Here is a 14,669-nt window from a genome sequence, read left to right on the forward strand (position 1 = left end):
TGCTGAATTCAAAGCAGCCCCGCTTAGCCGGCCCGATTGGAACCACACCTCTTGTGGTTCCAAGGAGCCGGGTGGAACCGGGTCGGAAGTTCTAATGCAAAAACGGTCAGCCCTACTTTGAACCCGTGCCGTGCCGTTCTGCGGTGGGCCTTGCAGTGCGAAAGGGGCTTTAGAGGGGCTGGTTACAAATACATGCCACACTTTTCAGATTTTAATTTTTTTTTTTTTTTTTTTTTGGTTTGTTTTTCACAACTGTGTATCATTTTTATTTCCCTTCAAAATTATGCATTGCTTTCTGTTAGTCTGTCAAAGTAAATCCCAATGAAATGTAATGCAAACATAAAGCTAATTGGACAGAAGTGTCACATCTTTATTTCTTGTAACCACAAAGGCTTTTGACTGATGTCACATTCATTAAGACTCTTTAAAGATTATGTGGCTGCGTCTTGATTGGCCCCCCATGTGGTGTGACTGCATGGAGCTKGACAATCTAGTACAAGAGTCCGGTAAACCGGTGCCAGGCACGGCCGTCGTCTTAAAACAGACTGACAGAGTGGCTTCGTTGCCCATATGGTGGTCATTACCACAAGATGTTGACAACTCTCCCATTCTCCACATGTTGGTGACCACAGTGCAACATGTCGGACACAGGCAGGCAGGCGTGGAGCCAGGGTCGGCGTCAGCAGAGCACGCTCAGGGACAATCCGCCCATTATGCGCAGCATGATTGATCAAACTTTCCGTTTCACCTCTGAAAAGAAGCAGCAATTATTCACTGTGTCAGTGGGTGACATTGTTGCTCCGTTTCAATCGGCAGCTCCTGACCTCTCCATGTCCCTCCCCCGCCTCCATGGTTAGCTCCTCATTTGTCTAACAGAGACTGACTTCATGTAATCTCGTTTTTCAACACAGCATCTTTAAAAGAGTTCATCCCTCTAAACAGTGGTTCAGCTGCTTTGCAACACGGGCATCGTCTGCGGCTGGAGTCATGTTTTGGTTTAAAGAGCAGAATCGGTGTGTAAACAGTCTGTAGGAGTGCAAGAGCCGCTGCTGTCAGACACATGAGATAATCTTAGAGTGTGGGTGAAACTGACAAATTGAAGAATATATACGTGTGTGGGAGGGAGGAAAAGAGAAAAACAGAGGGTTTAGAAGACAGTTTAGACTGAAGAGTGTTTTGCTGTTTCAATAGTCTTTGGCCACCAAATGCTCTCTTAGCTGCATCCTTCAAGATCTGCTGCTACCACCTACTTAAAATGCTCATCTGGTCTTTACCAGGGTATACATTTACTTAAGCCTAATTACAAGTCTACAAAAACAAWGGACAGATTCCAAACTTGCAATATTTATTAAGCAAGCATGAAGCCAAAATGGAAAAAATCAGTAAACCCAGTGATTCACCAGAAGCAGGATTCAATGACAGCTACAGCTAAGAGTAACTAAAATCCAACAAACTCGTCTAGTTCCAACGTCAACACAAAAGAATGATATCTGCTCAAATTATAGTTTCTCCAATGCTTTCTAAAGGCACTCTCTCAGCATTTCAATCATGTTGACTGATTAAAGAGCCATTGTACCATGTTTTCCAGGACATTTTGTTGAAAATTTGCTGCTGTGTTTGAGATCAACAAATAGCCTCCAATTTGATACTTAAACACTCTGGAATCCAGAAAAGATCAAGGTCGACTCTGTGAGTGCAAGCTGCACAGGTCACAAGGCTGTGAAGCGAGTGTAAATTATGAATCCTTCACCACTGAGCTCAGTACGCTTTTGGTCACTGCCAAACACATTGTGCTGTGCATTATGACCAAACATCTCTTCTTTGGTCTCATCTGCCCAAAGCATATCTMAGTCCCTCTCTTGTGATTTATTCAGAGACAATTCTGCAAACCTTCTGGAGACTTACTTCTCCTGTCTCATTCAAAGAAACCGAACTTATAAGATCTTTTTCCAATTTTACTGTCAAGAATTTAAAAGCTGAAGCACACATTGTGTAAAACGCAACTCTTGGGGGTTTTGTAATATCCGAGAGTTACATAGTCTAACCTTGCTTTCGCTGGTGGCCTTCACTGTTGGGAAAGGCCACAAACAGTCTCAATGTTTCCCACTTGTGAAAATTATTTTTCATTTACCAATGATGAAGTTTGAAGAATTTGGAAGTGGATTTATAGCCTTTCACTGATCAATGCGAAGAAACAATGGCTTGTTCGACGTAATTGCTGATGTCTTTCTGCCCTGACATTGTGTTGACCAGTAGACTCCAGAACAAGCTGCTGCAAAAAAATCCAGCTTTCATAGAAGTGGTCACACTTATAATCCTGATAATCAGTTAATCATAGGCTTTTTRTACCAATGAAAGCAAGGGTTTATTTTGGTTTTTCACACTGAGATTTTTATAATTTTTGAATAACTTTTTTGCTTAATGAGTACTGACAGCATAGCATCTGTTGTGTGAGTTTTTATGTTTCAGGTTAGATTTAAAACTTAGWAATGTCTCTTATGTGTAAAATCTTAAAATTAGAAGTGTGTGTCATTTCTTTTTTCTAGAAATGTAATCTTCAGAGTCAATCATGTTTCTTCCCGAGTAAAATGACTAACACATTGTGAGAGATATGATTGTAGTGAGAAAAAAAATTTTGATCTGAGAAAAGATTTAAGAGCTCTGCTATAAGCTGCATTTAAAGGTTTACTTTCTGTTCTGGTAGTGTTTGTCTTGGTAATGCTCATATATGTGGTTGCTAAGGACATACATTCCCCGTTTTCCCACAGGTTACAGGATTCCTGCTATTTTTTATGTAAAAAAAAAAAAATTCAGATTTTTCCAAGCTGAGCTTTTCAGAGTCAATAGTCTTTCATTTCAAAGTATAAAATGAGACCTGAAAAAGAGAAAAAACAAATGAAAGGAAAAAAGAGGAAACAAACAATACAAGGAAGGGAAAAAAATCTGAAATGTACATATGTACATATTTTTCAACATTCATGTTTTCTCCTTTCAAACTCATCTATACCTGGAAAAACTTTGCATTAAGTTCCAGACTTTTTTTTTTAGGACCAACACTATTAAAAAACACAAGACGCAGACATCCCTTATGTCTGTAAAGCAGCATTTCTTTACAACTATAATTGGAATTTGGATCTAACATATCCCAGCATGCATTAGGCCTCATTAGTAACGCACTCATCACAGCCCATGGAGACGCAGATGTGTGATCTAAAGCATGAAAAAACACTGAGACTCTGAGATATTGATCTGTGCTCCAGGCTGACTGTACAGCTCTAAATCTGCACAGGTTTAGACTTGTTATCTCAGAATACCTAACATAGCACATGAACGCACCAGTGTTTCATCTATTGTGAAATCATCGTCGTCTGTGTAGCAATATCCACATTAATATCTCATCATCAGAATCATGGACTGAAATGCTACAGTGGCGCGGCCAAACTCCAGCGAAGAAAAAATGTGTTTTCCTTCCAGAGGCTGCTCATGTGTCAGCTGCTCCGAAACAATCCTGCGATTCATCTTTTCTTCGCCGCCACATGGTTTTCGGTGTAATATTAGGTCACAGCACAGATAGGAATGATACAAGGGAGGGGGAGGCTGGGTTTAGCATCGACGTCTGCATCTCCTGGTGTCTGGAATGCCAGACTTTCCCCCCTTAAATCGAACATAATCAAACACAAGACGCGTTTATACTACACAAGCTTCAGCACAGTCCGTGACTCACCCTATATGATTGGTCCGCAACGAAATTTCCAGTTCTCTCAGGACTTGGGTGGACTCTTGTACCCTCCGTCTGAATTTCTGAGGAAGGAAAATAAAATTGGGGGGAGGTTAGATTTCATCATACCCTAATAAATCAACATGTGGTAGGAACATAGATCAGGGAACGTTTTTTGGCTGAGGGGGAAATATTTTTCTAAAAAGAAAGGTCAGACAAACACAAATATAGACATTCTGAAGTGAGAGTGAGGAGGGAGTTCAGCACGTACTGATTATAAAATCGGAGGATAAAAAATAGGGGCTGAGTCGTTCCTCAACAGAAAAGTAGCTATTAACTAGGCTATTAAAGATGAAGAGCTGACTCACTGGAAAAAAGCTACAGTTCCCTTGTTTTACTTCTTTTTACCTCAATTTTATAGCTTATCCATTCAAATTCTCAACTAAAGTCAACCCTGCAAAGAAAAAAAAAAAAAAAAAGCTTTTCTGACACCACACCATGATAAACACTTCTTACATATCGTGTACAATTTAAAATACTAAATTTGTCAAGGCACCTTTACATTCAGTTTCAATCAGATTTTCCAATTTATTGATATGTATTGATGCTCTCATGGGACAAACAGCGGAGAAAATATTTTCAAGAAAAATCATGCTTTGGGATCAAATAAAATTTATCCCAAAGCATGATGCTGCCATCACCATGTTTCACTGTGGTCATTTCTTTCGTAATAATCAAGTGTCAAAACACACCTTGCTAGTGTAAGTCTATTAAATAGTGCTAGTTCAACTACAATAAGCCCAATCTTGTCTAAGGGCAGTAGATTGTGTCTTTAAATAGCTTCAACACCCACCAGCTACATAAACAGAGATTCTYGTGTTTGTTACTCAGGCTACAGCTGCTATAAAAACCTGAAGACCACGCAAAGGTGAGACTCAGCTCCTGATCGAGACAAAAAACAAACCAAAACAAAAATGAATATGAGCGGAGGATTACTATGTCCTTTTTCTCCCCCATTCTGACTCAATAGCTATCTGCAAAACTGTAGACAAGAGGCCGTTTAGTCTGTTACACAACCACAAGAACAAAACAAACTGAGCGAATGACCCGTGGCGATCAAATGGGCTGTAACGTAATGAGGAGAGGAAAATCCCCACATGAGACAGATTGAAACCTCTTCATAATACAGAAGAAAAGCCAACTGAACTTTKATAAACAAAATGTTACATTGTGAGCTGTTATTTTTACAGGTAGCCATGTTTTTATARGTTTGTCACATTTTAGACGATCTGACAGRAGAAACAGGAAAATTGTAAAATACTATGGTTTAGGGTTATACRTTTAGTTCAGGATAGGATAAAATAAGCGGTAAAAGCACCAAATCTTAGTTGTTTTTTTAATCTAGTTTTCTGTTCAAATATCTTTGTACACTTGAAGACAAAACTAACTTACAAATAACTTTTCAGCCAGATACAGGAGCTTGGCTTAAGTCAAAAATTCCTCAACGTTGTTGAAAAATGGCAGACTATTTCATTTATAACATGGGAAAAGTGTCTTATTATAAGTGAAGTACTTTTTCAACAATATAAAGGATTTTTTTTTATTAAAACAAGCTCCCACATGTTGCTGAAAAGTTACTTTGTCTTATTTCAAGTGTACTAAAATATTTGCACTACAAAAAAATAGACAAGAGGTGATTTGGATCAACTGAGGAGTAATGAATCCATCAGTTGACGGATGAATTTCTTCTCCTCTTGCTTTGAACTAGAAAATACTTCTACCAAATTCCAAAATTTCCCTGAGTTTTCCAGAAYAAACAGGAGCCCTGGCTGTCTTAAAATCATCAGTGGTCCAATCCTCCACTCCTGCCTTGTATTAATTTCAGATTAGACCGGAGACTTGGATAAGAAAAGAACACTTGTGTGAACGGGTGAAGGATCAACACATTGTAAAACACTCTGTAAAACCTGGAGAAGGTTGAAGCGGTGCTATAAAAGTGTGGACAGAAAAGAAGAGACGAGACAAACCCTCCCAGTTTCTTTCCATGATGCGTTTATATCTGGGAGGAAGCAGAGCTCAGGCTTGTGTCAGCCTATTATTAACATCCACAGAGAAGAGAGCTGTTCCCACAGCTGATTCTCTCCAGTGGACGACTCTGGTCCAGGGCGGTGTACGTTTGAGGAGATGAGAAACAGAGAATCGTTTTTTTTTTTTTTGTTTTTTTTTATTATTGGGGAGGAGTACTTCAAAAAAGAAAAAAAAGGATATGGAAAGCAGAGAACACATTTCGGGGTACTGCGCAGGCTCTCTCAGCTCCCCACCAAACCCCCACAACTTTAAGTGCTACCAGCTGCATCACAGAGAGAGCAGGAAGAGACAGGGGGGGGGGGGGGGGGAGATGAAGAGGAGACAGCAGGGAGAATGTAAAGGAGGGGAAAGTGAAAAACTGAGGTTTGGGGAGGTGTTAGCACAGGAGGGGTTGTTCTGGAAGCAAATCAACGACTGATGCATTCTTGGGGACTAGCTAGACTGAGGCTCTTCCTCCTTGGCTGCCGATTGGCTGGGAGCTGCTCGGAGGAATGCACGGGAGCCTGCCTATGGAAAGCAGAGGCAATGACCTCCAGCTCTCTCACAGTGGCACAAAGTGGCAATTGTTTGAGTTGGAAGAAAAGGGGGATGGAGCAGGAATGCAGAAAGAAGCCCATAACTCTCTCTTCCTCCGTGCCCTCTTGTGCTTAGTTTTTTTTGTCTCTACTGTCGTCCGTCCATCTCTTTGCCCCTTCCCTCAATAAGCGCTCTTTAATTCAGCACCTCTCCTTCCCTCCTTCCCTGTTGCTGCACTCGCTTCAGTCTTTCATCTTGTTCCTGTGTGTCTGTCCACTTCAAGCTTTCAATTGAGGCAAAGAAAAGGCGCCAGTCTCATGTCAGGCTAATTTTACACGACAAACGTGAGGCCACCAGAGCTGAAAACAAGGCAGAAGAGAACTGAAGTGACATCTTCTTGGGACATATTTTATTAAAGCTGATCAACTCTAAATAGGGGGTGGGGGGGAATGCGGGGAAGGTAGATCAGCTCATATGATTGATCTTCAATGGCAATGCAGAATATTTACACTTAGAAAGGTTTCAACATGGTCACTTCCTCTGACAAGGAAACATTTGGCATGCTGGAAAATACTTGAAGGATAAACAGATTATGTACCTATTCCAACTCTTGCTTAGTTTACAGTTAAACCTACTCAAAACATGTACTGKAATAAGACCCAAATGTTCTACTGAAAAGTACATTATGACCATTTACCGTACTGTATCTGCACTCAAAACATTTTTGGGGCTCCTTTTGCATAAATTACTGGATCAGTGCATCATGTTATGGAGGACTCTTTGARKAAGCCCAGGCTGACCTAAWAGTRACCTTCAGCTTGCCTGTCTTTTGTCAGATTCTAGGACCTTGATTTCCAAATATAGATTCAAAWATTACTTCTGATAAGAAGACTGATCATCTAAAGAGTGGGCTGAGTATACTGAGCAAMAGCTAAAACTTATATTTCCAAAGCCCAAAAACATTACAAAAGAAACAATATAGATATCAGGAAGACARAACGGGGTAGGGCAAAGTCCCTCCATTTCATTCTTTTGARGTTTCAACTTCTGTCGGGCAAAAAACAGGCTGGATTCAGAAATATAGTGATTCGAAACTCTTATGACTTACTGTTGTTTTTGTAATGCTAACCAAACGTATTACCATTAGATGCCAAAGGCAATTTAACACATCAACACTATGTAATCCTTCAATCTCTGTTCTAAAATTACAGTAAAACATTGTTTCGACATTGTTTAACATTAAATTCACTGGTGCTGTTTGCTTTATTTTCAAGAAATCAAATTAAATTAAAATTGRTTTTGACACGCCAGCAATTCACAAAATAGGAGCTCAGAAATTTGCCCCACACTCTGTTCAGTGCATCTTCAGTCTAAATCTTCTCACACTAAACTTGTTGTTGCAGAAGATACAATGATTTAACCTAGACATTGATAGGTCTATTATGCCTGAAACTCTCTGCTGTCACTTCTTTTCTTTATCAGATTCTCTAAATACATGACTCCTCAGGCAGTCGATATGCCAACCCACAGGACTGTAGGCCTCAACTCATCTGCATTAAAAAATTACAAAAATTACAAGGGTAGCTTTCACCTGCTTACTGAAAAGGAAACTTACATTTTCTTGCTCATATGTTATCAATTATGTGTTGTCATAATGTTTTTTTCCTGTTTGTAATTTTTTGTGAAGACTCCAAAATTTCCCACGTCAGAGAAGCTTTCAAAACAGCCTCATAAAAACTCRGCCGTTTCTCTGTTTTTACAACCATAATCACAGTTTTAGCTTGCTTTAGTTCGGTCATGCCGCCCCAGTCCTGTCATTGTGGCTAAAACTTTTAGCCACAGCAGCTTCAGATTGAATTATTCAGCGATTTATTCTCGTTTTGGCAGAGTTTGTTGCTTAATAATCCTGGCGTTTCTCGCTACAGCTTGCACATCCAAAGACAAAAAGACTTCATTTTGGCAAACAAGAGAAGTTTGGCTGATACTTGTCCACATGAAGCTCCTCCCTAGCTTCCAACTTTCTCCCTCTCATGCAGCCAAGCAACACATCCAAACGTGGCTGCTAAGGCGACTTAAAGGCATTTTTATCATGTAGATAAGAAACTCCTGATTATTTCTTTCAGGAGCCTGCAAAGCTGCCAGGAATTGTCAATGCAGGAATATGTCTGTCTTTCCCCTGCTCATTCTTTACCACAGAGCTGCACTATTAAACACTGGCCAGAGGTTTCTCCAACCAGGGCGTTCCCGATAAACAACTRTCTGCTTTCTCACTAATCTGCAGTGTTTTGCAACTTGAGTTCCCGAGCTGTCTCCCAGGGAACTCTTCARTGCAATCTTCCCTCAGCTGTGGGGATATCCTGAACAAAAGTAAGAAGGTCAGGAGACTTGGGGCTGGGAGGGGTTTGAAAGCTGCCAGGCTACCAGAACAGGAAAGCATGTTGGGCTGAACACTCACCTTTCGCGTCACTGCAGGGTCTAGATAGCTCCTTAGCTTCTGGAGATAAGTGTGAGGCGGGTTCTTCACTTGGAATCGCTCCTGTCAAAAGGAGAAATGAACATGAGATTAGAGAGAATGAAGGGAAAAAGATGGGGCAGAAATAATGAAAAAAGGACTCCAGAACACACATCTAGATTTTTTGTGAGGTCAATGATTTAGATGGTCACACACATCTAAATCACAAAGTAAACAAAGTACATGCACATCCTTATTTGTTCTCAGCACAAAGGAAACTTTAACTCACAGTGAGCAGCCATCCACAGATGGGAACTTTAGATTATCTTCCACTTCAAGAAGGAAAATAAAACAGTTCCTCCATTCATAAGCGGCTGCAGACATGACAAACCCTCATATGACTCGTTTCACTTTCTGTGACTGAAATAAAATCAGTCACAGAAAGATGCTGTTTYCTGTCAAGATTTTTACCCAGTTTAAAGTACACAGAGATGTACACAACTAATGTGGATTTTTACTAATGACACCAAAAGAGTTATTTATAACGGGTAAAGTGTTACATGCCTTTAACCTATTAACGTAACCTTAAAAATACTTAGCTATCCCTTTAAGGGGAGGAGGATTTTTTAATACCTCGTGGATTCAACAAAAACAATTACAAAAACAAATCCCAGGAGATCATGGGGCTTTGCTGTGAAAAACTATTTCACTGTAGATGTACAATAACCCAAGTTGAACCAACCACCAGGTTTTAAGCCCGCACCATTGTGCTCTAAATATAAAAACAGGAGATTAGTCTAGGATTTGGATCAGTGTGTTGAGCGGGAAATTGTATTTGTTTCAGACTGAGAACAGCAACACAGCAGTTTATCAATGGTGAAACTTCAACAAGTATGGCTAAATTGTTTTTAAAAAAAAAAAAAAAGAAGAAGAAGAAGAAAGACATATTCCTCGAGGCAGACTGAGCAATTAGTTCTGGTTAGTGTTTGCAAACACAATTTTGGCCCCTGTGCTTGAGTTGTACAAGCCAGAGAACAGCGAGGCAGCAGCACAGTCAAAGAGACACACTGCAGCTTATTCCAAAACAAAGACAATTAAATCCTGATTACATATTGTTCTGAGCTTGTTACGTTATGAGACACAGATGTATAAACAGACGGTGATAAATGAAGAGGGAATAAGATGGATTGTGTCTGCAATATTCTATGTTTCCATTTTATTTTTTTCCCTCATGTTGGAGAAAAATCCAGAGTAAGTCATTTTATTTCTTCTTTTATACTTTTGAATACATCTCAGATGAAGATGCCAAAGAGTGTTTCGACTACATGTGCCCTTTAAGAAACTAAGTSCGTTAGGAAATCACACATGTGCTAATCAGCTCAAGGATGACTGTGCATCCAGTCCACACACTCAAAAAACCCAAAGCGAGGGTTGGTTGGGTGAGCAAATACGTTGCATTCGGAGGGAATAATTTGGCATTGTGGTGATGATGTCAAATTACACTCAAATGTTAATGTTTCCACCATTTGTTTTTTTTCCACTGGTTTTATGGTGAATCTTTTAGCAATTAAAACGTCATAAAATTATTTCTAAAAAGTTGTGCCTAATAACCTAAAAAGAAAAACAGTGTGGCCAAAACATTTGCCAATTCAATGTAGAAACATGGGCTACACTCCACACATGAGCCATTCAACATTGTCGAGGCACACCAAGTTTTTAAGACGGGTACAGATTCAAAACCACAACATTCATACTGGTCCTGCGGTATAAAGTATTTTAATGAGTAACCAGAGAAAGTCAGTTTTTCCTGGTTGTATGGAGCAATGAGTAATACGGCAATGTCTCCCTCCTCCTGTTAATAGGACTTGCATGGGCAACTGGCTAAAAGAAGAACCCCCATATTTTTTTCCCCTACAACTTAAGAGCTTTGAAATTTGGGAAAATACCTGAATGCAAATTTTAACTGCACCAAATAGTACAGATCTATAAGAAAAGTATTTCAGTTATTTAAGGAAAATAACTAACAACTGAAAAAGTCCAACTCCAAGTATTTACTCAGAGTGTACCACCCATTTAGACAAACATGTATCCTTGATTTGACTCATGGATGTCCAAAAAAAAAAAAAAAATGCAACTACACAGGTTTACATGCAAACATGACAGAGTTTGTAATAGAAAATCTCCCATGACTACCTGCAGTACACAGATAGTAAGATGAGATCAGCATCACTACATTTGTTAGAGCCAGAGAGTCTCTTCCAGAAAAACAGGAAATACAAGATGASAGCAAAGACAGGAAAGAGTGTCTCTCTCAGARGACAGCAACAGACAGACGAGACAACTCACTCTGGTACCCAGCAACTCTGCGAAAATACAAAGTGGACTGTAGTCCAAACGTAAAATAAAATGTGAGTAACGCAAACCAACCTTCAACTCACATGGTTCCTAGGAGCCTATATGAGTAAGGCTGTCTGGGCAACAGGTTGAAAATAAAAACTGTTTTTTTTTTCAAAGAATCTGTAGAGTCTGTTCAAGTAAAAGAAGTGAAGCAGTTGTTTACACATTGTAGTTAAAACCTTTGGATGTTTTCAAGAACATGGTGTGACTGCAGATGGATGAAACTGTCTGGAAAATGCCTTGTTAGCAGAAAAAAGGTCACAGTAACAGGATCTGGCTGTTGTCTGCTCTGTGATTTTTTTTTTCAAACAGTTTTTATTAAGAAAAAAACTCCTCATACTTACAGCAACAGCTTAAAACTTCAGCCTAAAGGGAGATTGGTGGACAGAAAGGGTCTACCTTTTGTCACGGTTGCATGGTTACTCTAAAGGATTCACTGTAACTATGGACACAGAATACATCTTGCTCCGAGCTGTGTAAGCTGTTACAGATATAGGTTGGTAGTGAAAGCGAGGGGGACAAAACATCAAGTAGCCGACCTACAAAAATCAGCTTAGCAACAAGCGACGGCCTTCTAACTTATAAGGGTGAATTTCAACAAGCCATTATCCATCCTTGCGAGGTAATTATTTAGAAACTCCTTCGCTGGCAATCTGAAAAGGCCTATAACCAGCTTCACTTTCAGCCTGAAAGGTTTCTGAAAGGTTTGCCACACATGCTGGGGGAATCTTTGCTGGTCAGCGGCCCGATTCTCTTCAGGGTCACCAGCTCTCGACATGGTTGTGATCTAGTCTATGCCTTTCTTGGCTGCTCGAGGAGGCAGAAAAACTCTGGCGCAGTGGCTGCCGTCAGACCGCAGCTCACTGCTCAACATGTGCACTCTGTTATTTTCTACATGCAGCACTGACTCCAATAACAGGCTGGGAGTTTTTAACTGGCTAACTGAGCTCTGCTCCCTGCTGGGCCACTTAACCCACTTGACCAAGAAAGTTAAGGCAATCTGTGCGCATTRGGAGGGGCTTGTAGGGTGAAGGCAGGATAGCGGAGCATGGAACCGTCATCCTGACACACATCAGGACAATATTCAATCTTTTCATAACTTTTGTTACGAATGCGTCACTCRGTTTGAGTCATACAGAAGCCACATTGTATGATACTGAGAAGAGACATTCACCTGATCGCAGATTAGTTCCCATTTCTTCTCATTATCGTATTGTCGCAGCAGTCGAGCCTTGTCTGGAGGAAGATTCATTGAGTTCTGGAAGTGAGAAAAAGATCACAGTTAATTACCTCAATTAATTAATTATAGAGGCTGAATGAAAAGTTTGTTACCCGAGCTTAAAGACAGACTCATGTTTTAAAATGTTTATATCAAATGTATTTCCAGCATCCACAAGCTGTAACTCAAGAATGCAATGTGGGTTTTACGGAGTGCATTAAAAACAAAGAATTGCTAAACTAATTCACAAAAGGTGTTGAATTGTGATAGTGGAGTTTAGAAAAGTACAACTAAAACAGCTAAACACAAGTAAAAACACCGGATATGAAACCAGGAATCAAGAACCATCTCCAAACTGCAATGACCAGGCACTATGTTTGAGAATAACACCAAAATCAACTCAAATCAACAGTTAAATTGGAAAAAAGCCTTTTTAATTTCTAGTTTGGAATACGTTTGTTGTCATGTTGATTGTTCTGAAGCCCTCGGTCCTCTGCCTATTTGGCTTATTTTGAGTAGAATTAGACTGCAGCACAAAGTTACATTTTCTGTTGTTTACGGAACATCACATCTGTGATTGCTACAATTTAAGGATAGTTTATTGGTCTCAAAGTTGGTATATATGAGAATTAGTCCAACCCAAACAATAACAGATYGTTTTTCCTAAAACAGTCAAATGGAGCAAAGCTGTACATGTATTGCCTGAACTGACGGAAACAAAATGATGTACACCTTAACTTTTATTACAACACCTGGCAGGCTACTCGGGTCATGGTACCRAGCTGTCCATGGATGGAAGAACTGCTGTGCAGAGCAGAGTGAGATAATGTTTTGCTCCTCAAATTCTAGACCAGTTCCTTAGGCGGGGAAATGCAATGTAGTATGTTCTGATATAGAAACAGTTTAAATATTATTAATCTATTCTTAAATATTTTTTGTAGTTAGCAACACTTTGCCACACATTCCTAAATAAAAACAGTTCCCCTTTCTATACTTAACTGAAACAGACCTTCCTCTTCTTAAAATGGTAGTATTTAAAATTATATTTTCCTGTCCTTTAAAGAAGCCATTTGACTTGAGCTAAAGGCAAAAGAGAAGAATGTCAAACAAAAGAAAATAACATCTCTTGCTAATGAGATGAATATAATAGTGATGCAAAATGGAGGGGTAGATCTCCCCTTATTATTCTGCCTATTACCTGAGAGAAAGAGCATCATATTTTACACTAATCACTATGATGATTATGAACACTAAGTCTTAATCTTTGAATGCATTTCATACAGAAGTTATGCTTTGTCAGTGTTACTAAAGATAACTTTTTTTAAACAAATCCAATGCAACAAGTACTTGCTGAACAGCTACTAAAAATAACTGTTGCGTAACGTCTTAACGTTATTAAGATCTGCTTCCAGCAAGAACACCTCTGCAGCTTCACAGACTCACGCTTCCTCAAACACAACCCTCATGTGGATCAGAAAAGCTTAAAGAAATTTAACTCCTGCTTGAACCACCTCCAGCACAAACTGTATTTTTAAGAAACTTTTCCATTGCTAAGAGAAAAAGCGAATAAATGCTGCTTAGTTTATTTCTTGTTCTGGATCATTTTACAGAGAAAACGGATTAGGAATACCCTCAGATCAGGCCCGTTTAACAGAGGGAACACAAAGATGAAGTTGGACCCTAAAGGAAAAGTCTGAGCCCCAATTTGCTTTTCAGATTTGTGAAGCTGTAATGTTTTATTTCTCTGCTTTGTATTTATGAAGTGGCAGCGTAATTGATCTTTACCACCTTATGAAAAGGTGCATTTGAAAAGGAAATTAAATGCATAGAGCTGCTAAGGAGGAATAAGGATTAGTCTGTCGTTGCATCTTAGCAACAGCTGAAGGGAAGATAAAAAGACTAAACAGTATTCCACATTATGTTCATGACATAAAATGCTTTGGAGAGTTCTGAGGTAATCAATTATTCCATTAGGTCCATTATGCATTCCACTATCTTTTTGGTTGTATGTTAATAGATTCAAGCTGCTTGCTTTAACATGAACAACTCTACACCCACAAAATGAACTCGTACAACTGAACGGAGTTGTATGAGTTCTTGCATCTTGAAACCATAGCAGAAAGTAACATAAATGTCATAAATAATTAATGATAAAGGTCTATACTTTGTCTGATAGTGTTTTCATAACTATATCTAACTACCAGATCTTTTAGTCTCTGTAAAATCAGGCCACATCAGAAAAAACAGCCATGATTTATGGTATTCCTCAGGGCTCTGGC

The 14,669-nt window shown here is 39.4% G+C and overlaps 1 protein-coding gene across 1 annotated transcript in view; it reads right to left on the reverse strand.

The window, feature by feature from the left end:
- The window catches only part of fmnl2a (formin-like 2a), a 58,738-nt gene that overhangs the window by 27,250 nt on the left and 16,819 nt on the right, over positions 1-14,669 (reverse strand). The window contains exons 2-4 of the mRNA XM_017309273.1: positions 12,346-12,429; positions 8,778-8,858; positions 3,725-3,801 (exon numbers count right to left, since the gene is read on the reverse strand). Of these exons, the coding sequence (XP_017164762.1) occupies positions 3,725-3,801; positions 8,778-8,858; positions 12,346-12,429 (242 nt within the window). The remainder of the gene's footprint in view (positions 1-3,724; positions 3,802-8,777; positions 8,859-12,345; positions 12,430-14,669) is intronic.

Source organism: Poecilia reticulata, linkage group LG2 (genome assembly GCF_000633615.1).
Source record: "Poecilia reticulata strain Guanapo linkage group LG2, Guppy_female_1.0+MT, whole genome shotgun sequence".
NCBI lineage: Eukaryota > Metazoa > Chordata > Actinopteri > Cyprinodontiformes > Poeciliidae > Poecilia > Poecilia reticulata.